At 48.0% G+C, this 16139-nt stretch overlaps 1 protein-coding gene and 1 long non-coding RNA gene across 2 annotated transcripts in view; both read right to left on the minus strand.

Moving 5' to 3' along the window:
• Positions 1-240: 240 nt before the first annotated feature.
• On the minus strand, positions 241-3314 carry LOC118938362. The gene is made up of 2 exons (XR_005035657.1): positions 3098-3314; positions 241-2915 (listed from the first exon to the last, which is right to left on the minus strand). It is a non-coding gene; the product is annotated as an uncharacterized LOC118938362 (long non-coding RNA).
• Positions 3315-3429: 115 nt separating this feature from the next.
• The window catches only part of LOC110518542 (syntaxin-binding protein 4), a 133228-nt gene continuing 120518 nt past the window's right edge, over positions 3430-16139 (minus strand). Inside the window, exons 16-21 of the mRNA XM_036939792.1 lie at positions 14208-14285; positions 13290-13379; positions 8009-8059; positions 7636-7779; positions 5662-5778; positions 3430-3483 (exon numbers count right to left, since the gene is read on the minus strand). Coding sequence (XP_036795687.1) covers positions 3430-3483; positions 5662-5778; positions 7636-7779; positions 8009-8059; positions 13290-13379; positions 14208-14285 — 534 coding nt within the window. The remainder of the gene's footprint in view (positions 3484-5661; positions 5779-7635; positions 7780-8008; positions 8060-13289; positions 13380-14207; positions 14286-16139) is intronic.

Below are 16139 nucleotides of genomic sequence, written 5' to 3' on the forward strand. Positions count from 1 at the left end.
GTTCACACAACCATTTAGAGGTACTACGTATAAACCCAGTATTACTACCAGGGTTGGGGTCAATTCAGACAATTCAAGACTGCAACAAGAATAGTCCACATTGAAAATATATGACATTGTTGAATTGAAATGTACATTCACCTGAACCTTGATTTACTCCCCTGTTGTAAGTCGGCTGTTATTGAAGTCAGAAACAGACATAGTAGAAATATATAGTAGGAAACTCCAGGGACACGGATGTATTTGAGGTTATTCCTTTATTAAAAACAGTAAAAGAAAGTTCAGAGGCCAAACATAATGATGCAATCTAGTTCAATTACAGGACTACATGTCAGTCAGTTTGGTAAAGCATGTGCATTTAACAATATAAACAATACACCTCGGACACATTTAGCCGGCTACGGTCTTATTAATGTTACATGACCTCCTGTTGTACACATCTCCTTGACTTGTGTCCCAAAACTCTCTCTTTCTTTCCTGAAGTGTGCACTCACTACTCCATACAAATGTAAAATACATGGATATGCGTTGGCATGGGCTGGACTCTAGAGGGAGTTCCATATTCCAGTCATGTCCTCTGAGATCCATAAAGGAAAGTGAACGAGTGCACACTTCGGGAGAACGGAGAGATGATTGGGACGCAGCCCATATATCCCACCATACAGGTATCGTTATCATACAACCTATTATTTTAAACAAGACAGTATAAACTAATCTCTACATTCCTGAAACCAAACATTTGATTCCACAGTTGAATGTTGAACGACAGGTTGTCAGAACCAGAACCATGCAGTGATCATATGGTACTGGTGATGTTTCCAGTTGAGATACACTGCTTCGCGTTGTGTCTCAATTACTCGTCATTGGCTTCCTTCCTCGTCTCCTTTCCTTCATTAGCACTGAGGAAGTATCAGGTGTTTTGAGTTGATAGACACCGGCTGGGTCTCAATACTCTTTCATTACTTCCTTTCCTTGTCTCCTCCCTTCATTTCCTTTCCTTCGGGACCTCTAACAGGTGAAAGGATTGGATGGCTTTCCACCATATTGCTTTTTTACCTACAGTATCGCTTCTTTCCATATCACTGATCATGAAGGAAAAGGACACAAGGAAAGGACACAAGGAAAGGGAGCTAGTTACGACTATCGAGACACAGCCACTGCTAAAAGGCCATTGTTGTTGTTTTTTCCATTCTTTTTTTATTGTCTTGGTGACATAACCTCAATCTCAGACGACAAGCCGACAAACTGTGGGTTATGGAACGGAACTTCCACACAGCTGTCGCTATGGAGACGCAGTTCTAACAGAAGTCACGGAACATATGTGATATGACAGCGTAGTAAGTATTCACAGAACTCAACAGTAAGGAAGAAAGGAATCCTCATAGACAAAGCCTTGAACGAGCTTCAATTGACACAGACATACTATAGTAAGCTCTGGCTTGGTCCAGCGGACTTGTTTGTGTGTGTGTGTGTGTGTGTGTGTGTGTGTGTGTGTCAGTCAGAAGATGTGGAGAAGGACATCAAAGGAGAGTGCAATATTTCTTTCAGCTTAAAGATTTACAAGGTTTTATAATAACAGCAAAAGCAGACGTCTCGGCGTCGCCATGACAGCTCGTGCAGGTCCTAAAGCGTCTTCCTCTACCTCGGTATCCGTAACAGAAAATGGGCTTTTCCAGGACAAAATCATCTTCAAAACAGACAGACAGTTCATCAGAGCACTTCAGTATAAGGGACAAACCGTTTCTGTACACAGGGTCATCACCATGGTGACACGATGTCATCAGGATGAGACGCTTTGAATCAGGGCACATCGTCCACGTTATCCTCTCTCTCTCTCTCTGAAGTATACACATACAGGGCACTTACTGTAGCCATGGCGATACAGCTATAGAGACAGCTAGGGCTAGGTTCCAATACCCTAGCCTGGCTTCCTCTCCTCACCTCTGGGAAGGGTTGTGAGCAAAAATACACATTTCTGTCCCGTCTCAGATAATGAACACAAACGTCTTCATCTCTCTTCGTGTCCTTGAGGACCGCTGATCCCAAAAATAAACGGATGGAACCAATTTGACGAGCAGCCAATGTCATACCGGCATATTGAACGTCACTATCCGGTCTTTCCAGATTTCAGTGGTCAGGAAGGATACAAGGAAATAGGATACAAGGAAATAGGACATGAGAGAATGAACATTTTACAGAGTATTGGAACTCAGGGATAGAAAGGTTCAGTGCATCATCATCATCATCATCATCATCATCATAGCTCATGCTGTACGTCTGTACACCTACACACCCAACGGTAGCGCCTTGGCTTTGTAGTGCTGTCTAATCGGCTACGGCAAGCTCTTTGGAACAAACTGAACTGCATCTACAAGTCTCTGCCATTTCACCTCAAAACCTGCTACCGTTCCCAGTCACTCCCAGTTGAGAATCTCCCCTTCGTTCACATTCTGACAAATGCTAAATGTCAACAGAGAAATGTAAGTACACACACAGCTGTATTAGAAAACAGATAAACTAGAACATTTTGCGGTTAATCGGTAAAGCAATCCCAGAACATTGACTGAAGCCTCAACTAATGACAGCGGTTCATTTTTAAAGAGTTAAGTGTTAAGTGTTTTTTTTGTTGTTTTCTTTAACGCACACTGGATAGCATCCTACATACAGTCTGTCTGGTTGTCTCATCTCAATCTGTCTGTCTGTCTTTTAAAGGGTCGTTGGTAGTTTTTAGGTAAACGTAGTCAGCCAAGCACAGTGTTCTTCTGAGCCTAGTCCCCAGCCACCTTGTTCTTTTCACGTCCTCGTAACGTTCTCTAAAACGCTCTCTGTGACGTTCTCTGAATGTTCTCTACTGGCGGCGCTTGTCTTTGGCTGGATCTTCTGTAGGAGATGGCTGAGCCTGCGAGCTATGAGGGCTGAGGGAGAGAGGGAGGGAGGGAAGGAGGAGAGGTGAGGGAAGAGAGGAAGATAAGGAAGAGTGGAAGGTAAGGAGGAGAGAGGAGATGGAAGACTATGGCTATCAAATACTCAGAGGCCATATTCCATCTAGATACAGATGGGTTGTGAGTGGAAGTAAGTGCTGATCATAAATACTTACTGTGTTGCCCGGTTAGGGTCCATGGCTGGGTCAGGTGGTTCACCCACCTCTGAGTCACTGAGAGGGGCTGTATCATCGGTGCTGCTCAGGGATCTGACCCCCTCCACCAGCTCCCTGGCCTCTGCAGCTAACTGGCAGGCTGGGTCTGGGATGGGAGAGGGGGTCTCTGGACTGTCTGTGGCTGGAGAGGTCCTGCTACTTCTGGAAGCACACATACACACGTTCACACACACACACACACACCCAAACCCGCCGGTCAGATCAACAGACTGTCAGAATGAACAAACATTTGAAGAATTGTCATTAAGGAGTTACATTTAGAAGATAAGCACTTACCCATTTTCCATTCCAAACAAGCTGGGGGTGGTGAGCACTTTGTGAACATTCTGAGAAATAAACAGTCAGTCAGTTAGCCAGTCAGTTAGCCAGCCAGTTAACCAGCCAGTTAACCAGCCAGTCAGTTAGCCAGCCAGTCAGTCAGCCAGTTAACCAGCCAGTCAGTCAGCCAGTTAGCCAGCCAGTCAGTCAGCCAGTTAGCCAGCCAGTCAGTCAGCCAGTCAGTCAGTCAGTCAGCCAGCCAGTTAGCCAGTCAGTCAGTTAGCCAGCCAGTCAGTCAGCCAGTCAGTCAGTCAGCCAGCCAGTTAGCCAGTCAGCACAGAAATCCACATACATAAAACTAGAAAGTATTTTTGAACCACTAGGTGGCAGTACAGGTTCAGAACATAACAGAGCATGCCCAGAGAGGCGTCAGCTAGGGCTCACAGGTAGGTGTGTTACAGAACATGTGTGACTGTGTTTACAATTGAGAGGTGGACAGGTGAGTGTTGTTGTAAAGGTGTGTTACAGGTGTAATATTACCTGTGTGAAGCCCAGGAGTTAGTTGTATGAGAGGTGGACAGGAAGTGATGTTGTAAAGGTGTGTTACTGTGTTACAGGTGTAATGTTACCTGTGTGAAGCCCAGGAGTTAGTTGTATGAGAGGTGGACAGGAAGTGATGTTGTAAAGGTGTGTTACTGTGTTACAGGTGTAATGTTACCTGTGTGAAGCCCAGGAGTTAGTTGTATGAGAGGTGGACAGGAAGTGATGTTGTAAAGGTTTGTTACTGTGTTACAGGTGTAATGTTACCTGTGTGAAGCCCAGGAGTTAGTTGTATGAGAGGTGGGCAGGAAGTGATGTTGTAAAGGTGTGATACAGGTGTAATGTTACCTGTGTGAAGCCCAGGAGTTAGTTGTATGAGAGGTGGACAGGAAGTGATGTTGTAAAGGTGTGATACAGGTGTAATGTTACCTGTGTGAAGCCCAGGAGTTAGTTGTATGAGAGGTGGACAGGAAGTGATGTTGTAAAGGTGTGATACAGGTGTAATGTTACCTGTGTGAAGCCCAGGAGTTAGTTGTATGAGAGGTGGACAGGAAGTGATGTTGTAAAGGTGTGTTACAGGTGTAATGTTACCTGTGTGAAGCCCAGGAGTTAGTTGCATGAGAGGTGGACAGGAAGTGATGTTGTAAAGGTGTGTTACTGTGCTATAGGTGTAATGTTACCTGTGTGAAGCCCAGGAGTTAGTTGTATGAGAGGTGGACAGGAAGTGATGTTGTAAAGGTGTGATACAGGTGTAATGTTACCTGTGTGAAGCCCAGGAGTTAGTTGTATGAGAGGTGGACAGGAAGTGATGTTGTAAAGGTGTGATACAGGTGTAATGTTACCTGTGTGAAGCCCAGGAGTTAGTTGTATGAGAGGTGGACAGGAAGTGATGTTGTAAAGGTGTGATACAGGTGTAATGTTACCTGTGTGAAGCCCAGGAGTTAGTTGTATGAGAGGTGGACAGGAAGTGATGTTGTAAAGGTGTGTTACAGGTGTAATGTTACCTGTGTGAAGCCCAGGAGTTAGTTGCATGAGAGGTGGACAGGAAGTGATGTTGTAAAGGTGTGTTACTGTGCTATAGGTGTAATGTTACCTGTGTGAAGCCCAGGAGTTAGTTGTATGAGAGGTGGACAGGAAGTGATGTTGTAAAGGTGTGATACAGGTGTAATGTTACCTGTGTGAAGCCCAGGAGTTAGTTGTATGAGAGGTGGACAGGAAGTGATGTTGTAAAGGTGTGATACAGGTGTAATGTTACCTGTGTGAAGCCCAGGAGTTAGTTGTATGAGAGGTGGACAGGAAGTGATGTTGTAAAGGTGTGTTACTGTGTTACAGGTGTAATGTTACCTGTGTGAAGCCCAGGAGTTAGTTGTATGAGAGGTGGACAGGAAGTGATGTTGTAAAGATGTGTTACTGTGTTACAGGTGTAATGTTACCTGTGTGAAGCCCAGGAGTTAGTTGTATGAGAGGTGGACAGGAAGTGATGTTGTAAAGGTTTGTTACTGTGTTACAGGTGTAATGTTACCTGTGTGAAGCCCAGGAGTTAGTTGTATGAGAGGTGGACAGGAAGTGATGTTGTAAAGGTGCGTTACTGTGTTACAGGTGTAATGTTACCTGTGTGAAGCCCAGGAGTTAGTTGTATGAGAGGTGAGTGTTGTTGTAAAGATGTGTTGGGGGTGAGTCACAGGTGTGTTACAGGTGTAGTGTACCTGTGCGAATCCCAGTAGTTTCTTGTTGGAGATCTCCAGGTGTCTTCTGCTCAGCTCAGACTTCCTCAGCTGACAGTCAATCATCGACAACTTCCTGTTTAACTCCATCACATCTTCCTAGAGTATAACACACAGAATCACTTCCTGTTTAACTCCATCACATCCTTCTGGGGTACAACACACATAATCACTTCCTGTTAAACTCCATCACATCTTCCTGGAGTATAACACACAGAATCACTTCCTGTTTAACTCCATCACAAATGTTTTATGGTACAACACACAGAATCACTTCCTGTTAAACTCCATCACATCTTCCTGGAGTATAACACACAGAATCACTTCCTGTTAAACTCCATCACATCTTCCTGGAGTATAACACACATAATCACTTCCTGTTTAACTCCATCACATCCTTCTGGGGTACAACACACATAATCACTTCCTGTTAAACTCCATCACATCCTCCTGACTAGTGTTGTCCTGCTGGATCACAGTATTTTAGGGTAGAAAAGACTAGTGTTGTCCTGCTGGGTCACAGTATTTTAGGGTAGAAAAGACTAGTGTTGTCCTGCTGGATCACAGTATTTTAGGGTAGAAAAGACTAGTGTTGTCCTGCTGGGTCACAGTATTTTAGGGTAGAAAAGACTAGTGTTGTCCTGCTGGATCACAGTATTTTAGGGTAGAAAAGACTAGTGTTGTCCTGCTGGGTCACAGTATTTTATGGTAGAAAAGACTAGTGTTGTCCTGCTGGGTCACAGTATTTTAGGGTAGAAAAGACTAGTGTTGTCCTGCTGGGTCACAGTATTTTAGGGTAGAAAAGACTAGTGTTGTCCTGCTGGGTCACAGTATTTTAGGGTAGAAAAAGACTAGTGTTGTCCTGCTGGGTCACAGTATTTTAGGGTAGAAAAGACTAGTGTTGTCCTGCTGGGTCACAGTATTTTAGGGTAGAAAAGACTAGTGTTGTCCTGCTGGATCACAGTATTTTAGGGTAGAAAAGACTAGTGTTGTCCTGCTGGGTCACAGTATTTTAGGGTAGAAAAGACTAGTGTTGTCCTGCTGGATCACAGTATTTTAGGGTAGAAAAGACTAGTGTTGTCCTGCTGGGTCACAGTATTTTATGGTAGAAAAGACTAGTGTTGTCCTGCTGGGTCACAGTATTTTATGGTAGAAAAGACTAGTGTTGTCCTGCTGGGTCACAGTATTTTAGGGTAGAAAATACTAGTGTTGTCCTGCAGGGTCACAGTATTTTAGGGTAGAAAAGACTAGTGTTGTCCTGCAGGGTCACAGTATTTTAGGGTAGAAAAGACTAGTGTTGTCCTGCTGGGTCACAGTATTTTAGGGTAGAAAAGACTAGTGTTGTCCTGCTGGGTCACAGTATTTTAGGGTAGAAAAGACTAGTGTTGTCCTGCTGGGTCACAGTATTTTATGGTAGAAAAGACTAGTGTTGTCCTGCTGGGTCACAGTATTTTAGGGTAGAAAAGACTAGTGTTGTCCTGCTGGGTCACAGTATTTTAGGGTAGAAAAGACTAGTGTTGTCCTGCTGGGTCACAGTATTTTAGGGTAGAAAAAGACTAGTGTTGTCCTGCTGGGTCACAGTATTTTAGGGTAGAAAAGACTAGTGTTGTCCTGCTGGGTCACAGTATTTTAGGGTAGAAAAGACTAGTGTTGTCCTGCTGGGTCACAGTATTTTAGGGTAGAAAATACTAGTGTTGTCCTGCTGGGTCACAAACAATTGGCTGGAGTGTTTCAGAAATGGAGAGGTCTGCTGCCCTCCACTGCAACCAACCTGCACATCTTTCTGACTGCTTTGTCATCACTTGTGTCTGCGGCCCACCCAGACGACTCTAGTCTTTTCTTCCATTAATTGGTTTTAAGTCTACCTTAGTAGCTTCCAGACCCTTCTCTTTCTTGTGTCTGCGGCCCACCCAGACGACTCTAGTCTTTTCTTCCATTAATTGGTTTTAAGTCTACCTTAGTAGCTTCCAGACCCTTCTGTTTCTTGCCCGCCAGTTGGTTCTTCAGGTCTTTGATCTCAGCCTCTAGCAGTGTAATGACCTCTTCATAGTCCTGCTCTGCACTGTTACTCTGTCTGTCTCTCTGCACTGCCTCCGCTACCTGCAGGGGTAGAAGAAGAAGAAGAAGAAGAAGAAGAAGATGAAGATGTACCCAAGGTCTAACAGAAATTCAACTTCCCATTTCCAACGGAAATTCAACTTGGGACACATACCAGCCGTACTGCAGACATTTACATGAGTACACAAACTGTACACAGAGAGACCATGGAGCAGCTGTGGGGGTGAAGTCTCTTGTCTTGTTTAGGGGTTTATTAGTGGATAAATATTACCTGCAGACGAGTCTTCAGACGACTGTTCTCCTCCACCGTCGCACACGCTTTCTGGAGGGAGGGAGGGAATGAGGGAGGGAGAGGGAGGGAATGAGGGAGGGAGGGATGGAGAGAGAGGGAGGGAATGAGGGAGGGAGAGGGAATGAGGGAGAGAGAGGGAGGGAATGAGGGAGGGAGGGATGGGGAGGGAATGAGGGAGGGAGGGAGGGATGGAGAGAGAGGGAGGGAATGAGGGAGGGAAGGATGGAGAGAGAGGGAGGGATGGAGAGAGAGGGAGGGAATGAGGGAGGGAGGGAGGGATGGAGAGAGAGGGTGGAAGGGATGGAGAGAGAGGAAGGGAATGAGTGAAGGAAAAAGAGCAATAATGAGTGTGTTAATACAACTATGCCTGGCAAAGATAGCACAAGATAGGATAAGATACGATAGGATACGATAAGATACGATAGGATAAGATAGAATAAGATATGATAAGATAGAATAAGATATGATAAAATTCTACAGGATACGATAGAATACGATAAGATACGATAGGATACGATAGGATATGATAGGATAAGATGAGATACGGTGGGATAAGGTTAGGATACGATGGGATACGATGGGATACGATGGGATACGATGGGATACGGTGGGATACGATGGGATATGGTGGGATACGATGGGATACGGTGCGATACGATGGGATACGATGGGATACGGTAGGATACGATGGGATACGATGGGATACGCTGGGATACGATGGGATACGGTGCGATACGATGGGATACGATGGGATACGATGGGATATGATGGGATACGATGGGATACGCTGGGATACGATGGGATACGATGGGATACGGTGGGATACGATGGGATACGGTGCGATACGATGGGATACGATGGGATACGGTGGGATACGGTGGGATACGGTGGGATACGATGGGATACGATGGGATACGATGGGATACGATGGGATACGATGGGATACGGTGCGATACGATACGGTGGGATACGCTGGGATACGGTGCGATACGATACGGTGGGATACGATGGGATACGATGGGATACGATGGGATACGGTGGGATACGGTGGGATACGATGGGATACGGTGGGATACGATGGGATACGATGGGATACGATGGGATACGGTGGGATAGGATGGGATACGATGGGATACGCTGGGATACAATGGGATACGATGGGATACGATAGGATACGCTGGGATACGATGGGATACGCTGGGATACGATAGGATACGCTGGGATACGATGGGATACGATGGGATACGATGGGATACGGTGGGATACGATGGGATACAATGGGATACGCTGGGATACGATGGGATACGATGGGATACGATGGGATACGATGGGATACGGTGGGATACGATGGGATACGATGGGATACGATGGGATACGATGGGATACGGTGCGATACGATACGGTGGGATACGCTGGGATACGGTGCGATACGATACGGTGGGATACGATGGGATACGATGGGATACGATGGGATACGGTGGGATACGGTGGGATACGATGGGATACGGTGGGATACGATGGGATACGATGGGATACGATGGGATACGATGGGATACGGTGGGATACGATGGGATACGATGGGATACGCTGGGATACGATGGGATACGATGGGATACGATAGGATACGCTGGGATACGATGGGATACGCTGGGATACGATAGGATACGCTGGGATACGATGGGATACGATGGGATACGATGGGATACGGTGGGATACGATGGGATACGATGGGATACGCTGGGATACAATGGGATACGATGGGATACGATGGGATACGATGGGATACGATGGGATACGATGGGATACGGTGGGATATGATGGGATACGATGGGATAAGGTTAGGATACGATGGGATACGATGGGATACGGTGGGATACGGTGGGATACGATGGGATACGGTGGGATACGATGGGATACGATGGGATACGATGGGATACGATGGGATACGGTGGGATACGGTGGGATACGATGGGATACGATGGGATACGGTGGGATACGGTGGGATACGATGGGATACGGTGGGATACGATGGGATACGATGGGATACGCTGGGATACAATGGGATACGATGGGATACGATAGGATACGCTGGGATACGATGGGATACGATGGGATACGCTGGGATACGATGGGATACGATGGGATACGATGGGATACGCTGGGGTACGGTGGGATACGATGGGATACGATGGGATACGGTGGGATACGATGGGATACGATGGGATACGCTGGGATACGATGGGATACGATGGGATACGGTGGGATACGATGGGATACGATGGGATACGGTGGGATACGATGGGATACGATGGGATACGCTGGGATACAATGGGATATGATAGGATACGCTGGGATACGATGGGATACGATGGGATACGGTGGGATACGATGGGATACGATGGGATACGATGGGATACGCTGGGATACGGTGGGATACGATGGGATACGATGGGATACGGTGGGATACGGTGGGATACGATGGGATACGATGGGATACGCTGCGATACAATGGGATACGATGGGATACGGTGGGATACGATGGGATACGATGGGATACGATGGGATACGGTGGGATACGCTGCGATACAATGGGATACGGTGGGATACGCTGCGATACAATGGGATACAATGGGATACGCTGGGATACGCTGCGATACAATGGGATACGCTGCGATACAATGGGATACGCTGCGACACAATGGGATACGCTGGGATACGCTGCGATAAGATGGGATATGGTGGGATACGCTGGGATACGCTGCGATAAGATGGGATATGGTGGGATACGCTGGGATACGGTGGGATAAGATGGGATATGGTGGGATACGCTGGGATACGCTGCGATAAGATGGGATACGGTGGGATACGCTGGAATACGCTGCGATAAGATGGGATATGGTGGGATACGCTGCGATAAGATGGGATATGGTGGGATACGCTGGGATACGCTGCGATAAGATGGGATACGGTGGGATACGCTGGAATACGCTGCGATAAGATGGGATATGGTGGGATACGCTGGGATACGCTGCGATAAGATGGGATACGGTGGGATACGCTGGAATACGCTGCGATAAGATGGGATATGGTAGGATACTGTGGGATAAGATGGGATACGGTGGGATTATCCCACCGTATTGCTGGGTATCCCAACATATCCCATCTTATCCCACCATATCCCATTGTATCGCAGCGTATCCCACCGTATCCCATCTTATCGCACCGTATCCCACCATATCCCATCTTATTGCAGCGTATCCCAGTGTATCCCACCATATCCCACCGTATCGCAGGGTATCCCACCATATCCCATCTTATCACAGCGTATCCCAGTGTATCCCACCATATCCCATCGTGTCGCAGCGTATCCCATCATATCCAACCATATCCCATTGTATCCCACCATATCCCATCGAATCACAGCGTATCCCATCATATCGCAGCGTATCCCATCATATCCCACCGTATCGCAGCGTATCCCAGCGTATCCCATCGTATCGCAGCGTATCCCATCATATCCAACCATATCCCATCGTATCCCACCATATCCCATCGAATCGCAGCGTATCCCATCATATCGCAGCGTATCGCAGCGTATCCCATCATATCCCACCGTATCGCAGCGTATCCCATCGTATCGCAGCGTATCGCAGCGTATACCATCATATCCCACCGTATCGTAGCGTATCCCCCCGTATCGCAGCGTATCCCACCATGTCCCACCATATCCCGTCGTGTCGCAGCGTATCCCATCATATCCAACCATATCCCATCGTATCCCATCATATCCCATCGAATCGCAGCGTATCCCATCATATCCCACCGTATCGCAGCGTATCGTAGCGTATCCCACCATATCCCATCGTATCGCAGCGTATCCCATCGTATCGCAGCGTATCCCATCGTATCCCAGCGTATCGCAGCGTATCCCATCATATCCCACCGTATCGCAGCGTATCCCACCATGTCCCACCATATCCCATCGTGTCGCAGCGTATCCCATCATATCCAACCATATCCCATTGTATCCCACCATATCCCATCGAATCACAGCGTATCCCATCATATCGCAGCGTATCCCATCATATCCCACCGTATCGCAGCGTATCCCAGCGTATCCCATCGTATCGCAGCGTATCCCATCATATCCAACCATATCCCATCGTATCCCACCATATCCCATCGAATCGCAGCGTATCCCATCATATCGCAGCGTATCGCAGCGTATCCCATCATATCCCACCGTATCGCAGCGTATCCCATCGTATCGCAGCGTATCGCAGCGTATACCATCATATCCCACCGTATCGTAGCGTATCCCCCCGTATCGCAGCGTATCCCACCATGTCCCACCATATCCCGTCGTGTCGCAGCGTATCCCATCATATCCAACCATATCCCATCGTATCCCATCATATCCCATCGAATCGCAGCGTATCCCATCATATCCCACCGTATCGCAGCGTATCGTAGCGTATCCCACCATATCCCATCGTATCGCAGCGTATCCCATCGTATCGCAGCGTATCCCATCGTATCCCAGCGTATCGCAGCGTATCCCATCATATCCCACCGTATCGTAGCGTATCCCCCCGTATCGCATCGTATCCCACCGTAACCCACCATATCCCACCGTATCCCATCTTATCCCACCGTATCCCACCGTATCCCATCTTATCCCACCATATCCCACCGTATCCCATCTTATCGCAGCGTATCCCACCATATCCCATCTTATCGCAGCGTATCCCACCATATCCCATTTTATAGCAGCGTATCCCACCATATCCCATCTTATTGCAGCGTATCCCACCGTATCCCATCTTATCGCAGCGTATCCCACCGTATCGCTGGGTATCCCAACATATCCCATCTTATCCCACCAAATCCCATTGTATCGCAGCGTATCCCACCGTATCCCATCTTATCGCAGCGTATCCCACCGTATCCCATCTTATCGCAGCGTATCCCACCATATCCCACCGTATCGCAGGGTATCCCACCATATCCCATCTTATCACAGCGTATCGCACCGCATCGCAGTGTATCCCACCATATCCCATCGTGTCGCAGCGTATCCCATCATATCCAACCATATCCCATCGTATCCCACCATATCCCATCGAATCGCAGCGTATCCCATCATATCCCACCGTATCGCAGCGTATCGCAGCGTATCCCACCATATCGCAGCGTATCCCACCATATCCCACCGTATCGCAGCGTATCCCACCGTGGTTGTCCACTTGTTGTCACTCACCTCTGAGGTGTTGTGTAACTCCTCCTCCTGGGTCGACTTGCTGTGCTCTGTGTCCTGGGGTAGTGTAGGAAAACCAGCAGGTTGACTGACCTGGGGTAGTGTAGGAAAACCATCAGGTTAACTGACCTGGGGTAGTGTAGGAAAACCAGCAGGTTGACTGACCTGGGGTAGTGTAGGAAAACCATCAGGTTAACTGACCTGGGGTAGTGTAGGAAAACCAGCAGGTTGACTGATCTGGGGTAGTGTCGGAAAACCAGCAGGTTGACTGATCTGGGGTAGTGTAGGAAAACCATCAGGTTGACTGACCTGGGGTAGTGTCAGAAAACCATCAGGTTGACTGACCTGGGGTAGTGTAGGAAAACCAGCAGGTTGACTGACCTGGGGTAGTGTAGGAAAACCAACAGGTTGACTGACCTGTGGTAGTGTAGGAAAACCAGCAGGTTGACTGATCTGGGATAGTGTAGGAAAACCAGCAGGCTGACTGACCTGGGGTAGTTTATTAAAACCAACAGGTTGACTGACCTGGGGTAGTGTAGGAAAACCAGCAGGCTGACTGACCTGGGGTAGTGTAGGAAAACCAGCAGGTTGACTGATCTGGGGTAGTGTAGGAAAACCAGCAGGTTGACTGATCTGGGGTAGTTTATTAAAACCAACAGGTTGACTGACCTGGGGTAGTGTAGGAAAACCAGCAGGTTGACTGATCTGGGGTAGTGTAGGAAAACCATCAGGTTGACTGGTCTGGGGTAGTGTAGGAAAACCAGCAGGTTGACTGATCTGGGGTAGTGTAGGAAAACCAGCAGGTAGACTGACCTGGGGTAGTGTAGAAAAACCATCAGGTTGACTGACCTGGGGTAGTGTAGGAAAACCAGCAGGTTGACTGATCTGGGGTAGTGTAGGAAAACCAGCACGTTGACTGACCTGGGGTAGTGTAGGAAAACCAGCAGGCTGACTGATCTGGGGTAGTGTAGGAAAACCAGCAGGCTGGCTGTGATTGGACTGTGAACAAAGTTGAAGTCAATTCAATGTTACTCTAATACACATTGCACATTGTAAAATAGTAACATTGTATATTTAAGCAATAAGGCCAGAGGGGGTGTGGCCAATATAAACTATAGACTACAGAAACGGCCTCTCACTGTCAACTGCGTTCATTTTCAGCAAACTTAACTTAATGTGTAAATATTTGTATGAACATAACAAGATTCAACAACTGAGACATACAGTAAACTGAACAAGTTCCACAGACACGTGACTAACAGAAATGGAATAATGTGTCCCCTGAACAAAGGGGGGGTCAAAATCAAAAGTAACAGTCAAGTATCTGGTGTGGCCACCAGCTGCATTAAGTACTGCAGTGCATCTCCTCCTCATGGACTGCACCAGATTTGCCAGTTCTTGCTGTGAGATGTTACCTCACTCTTCCACCAAGGCACCTGCAAGTTCTTGGACATTTCTGGGGGACCTTAGCCCTCCGATCCAACAGGTCCCAGACGTGCTCAATGGGATTGAGATCCGGGCTCTTCGCTGGCCATGGCAGAACACTGACATTCCTGTCTTGCAGGAAATCACGCACAGAACGAGCAGTATGGCTGGTGGCATTGTCAGGATAAGCCTGCAGGGAGGGTACCACATGAGGAAGGAGGATGTCTTCCCTGTAACACACAGCGTTGAGATTGCCTGCAATGACAACAAGCTCAGTCCGATGATGCTGTGACACACCGCCCCAGACCATGACGGACCCTCCACCTCCAAATCGATTCCGCTCCAGAGTACAGGCCTCAGTGTAACGCTCATTCCTCTGGCGATAAACGCGAATCCGACCATCAACCCTGCTGAGACAAAACCGCGACTCGTCAGTGAAGAGCACTTTTTGCCAGTCCTGTCTGGTCCAGCGACGGTGGGTTTGTGCCCATAAGCAACGTTGTTGCCGGTGATGTCTGGTGAGGACCAGCCTTACAACAGGCCTACAAGCCCTCAGTCCAGCCTTTCTCAGCCTATTGTGGACAGTCTGAGCACTGATGGAGGGATTCATCCGGGAAGAACACACTTCTCTGGCACTACAGCGTGCCAGTGACCATCGAAGGGGCCAGTGACCATCGAAGGGGCCAGTGACCATCGAAGGGGCCAGTGACCATCGAAGGGGCCAGTGACCATCGAAGGGGCCAGTGACCATCGAAGGGGCCAGTGACCATCGAAGGGGCCAGTGACCATCGAAGGGGCCAGCGACCATCGAAGGGGAACATTTGCCCACAGAAGTCGGTTACAACGCCGAATTGCAGTCAGGTCACGACCCTGGCGAGGACGACGCAGATGAACTTCCCTAAGATAGTTTCTGACCGTTTGTGCAGTAACTCTTCGGTTGTGCAAACCCACAGTTTCATCAGTCGTCCAGGTGGCTGGTCTCAGACCATCCCACAGGTGAAGAAGCCTGATGTGTAGGTCCAGGTGGCTGGTCTCAGACCATCCCACAGGTGAATAAGCCTGATGTGTAGGTCCATGTGGCTGGTCTCAGACCATCCCACAGGTGAAGAAGCCTGATGTGTAGGTCCAGGTGGCTGGTCTCAGACCATCCCACAGGTGAAGAAGCCTGATATGTAGGTCCAGGTGGCTGTTCTCAGACCATCCCACAGGTGAATAAGCCAGATGTGGAGGTCCGGGTGGCTGGTCTCAGACCATCCCACAGGTGAAGAAGCCTGATGTGGAGGTCCTGGGCTGGTTAATCATGGTCTGCGGTTGTGAGGTTAGACGTACTGCCAAATTCTCTAAAACAATGTTGGAAGCGGCTTATGGTAGAGAAATCAACATTAAATGATCTGGCAACAGCTCTGGTGGACATTCCTGTAGTCAGCA

This window comes from Oncorhynchus mykiss, chromosome 13, assembly GCF_013265735.2.
Source record: "Oncorhynchus mykiss isolate Arlee chromosome 13, USDA_OmykA_1.1, whole genome shotgun sequence".
NCBI lineage: Eukaryota > Metazoa > Chordata > Actinopteri > Salmoniformes > Salmonidae > Oncorhynchus > Oncorhynchus mykiss.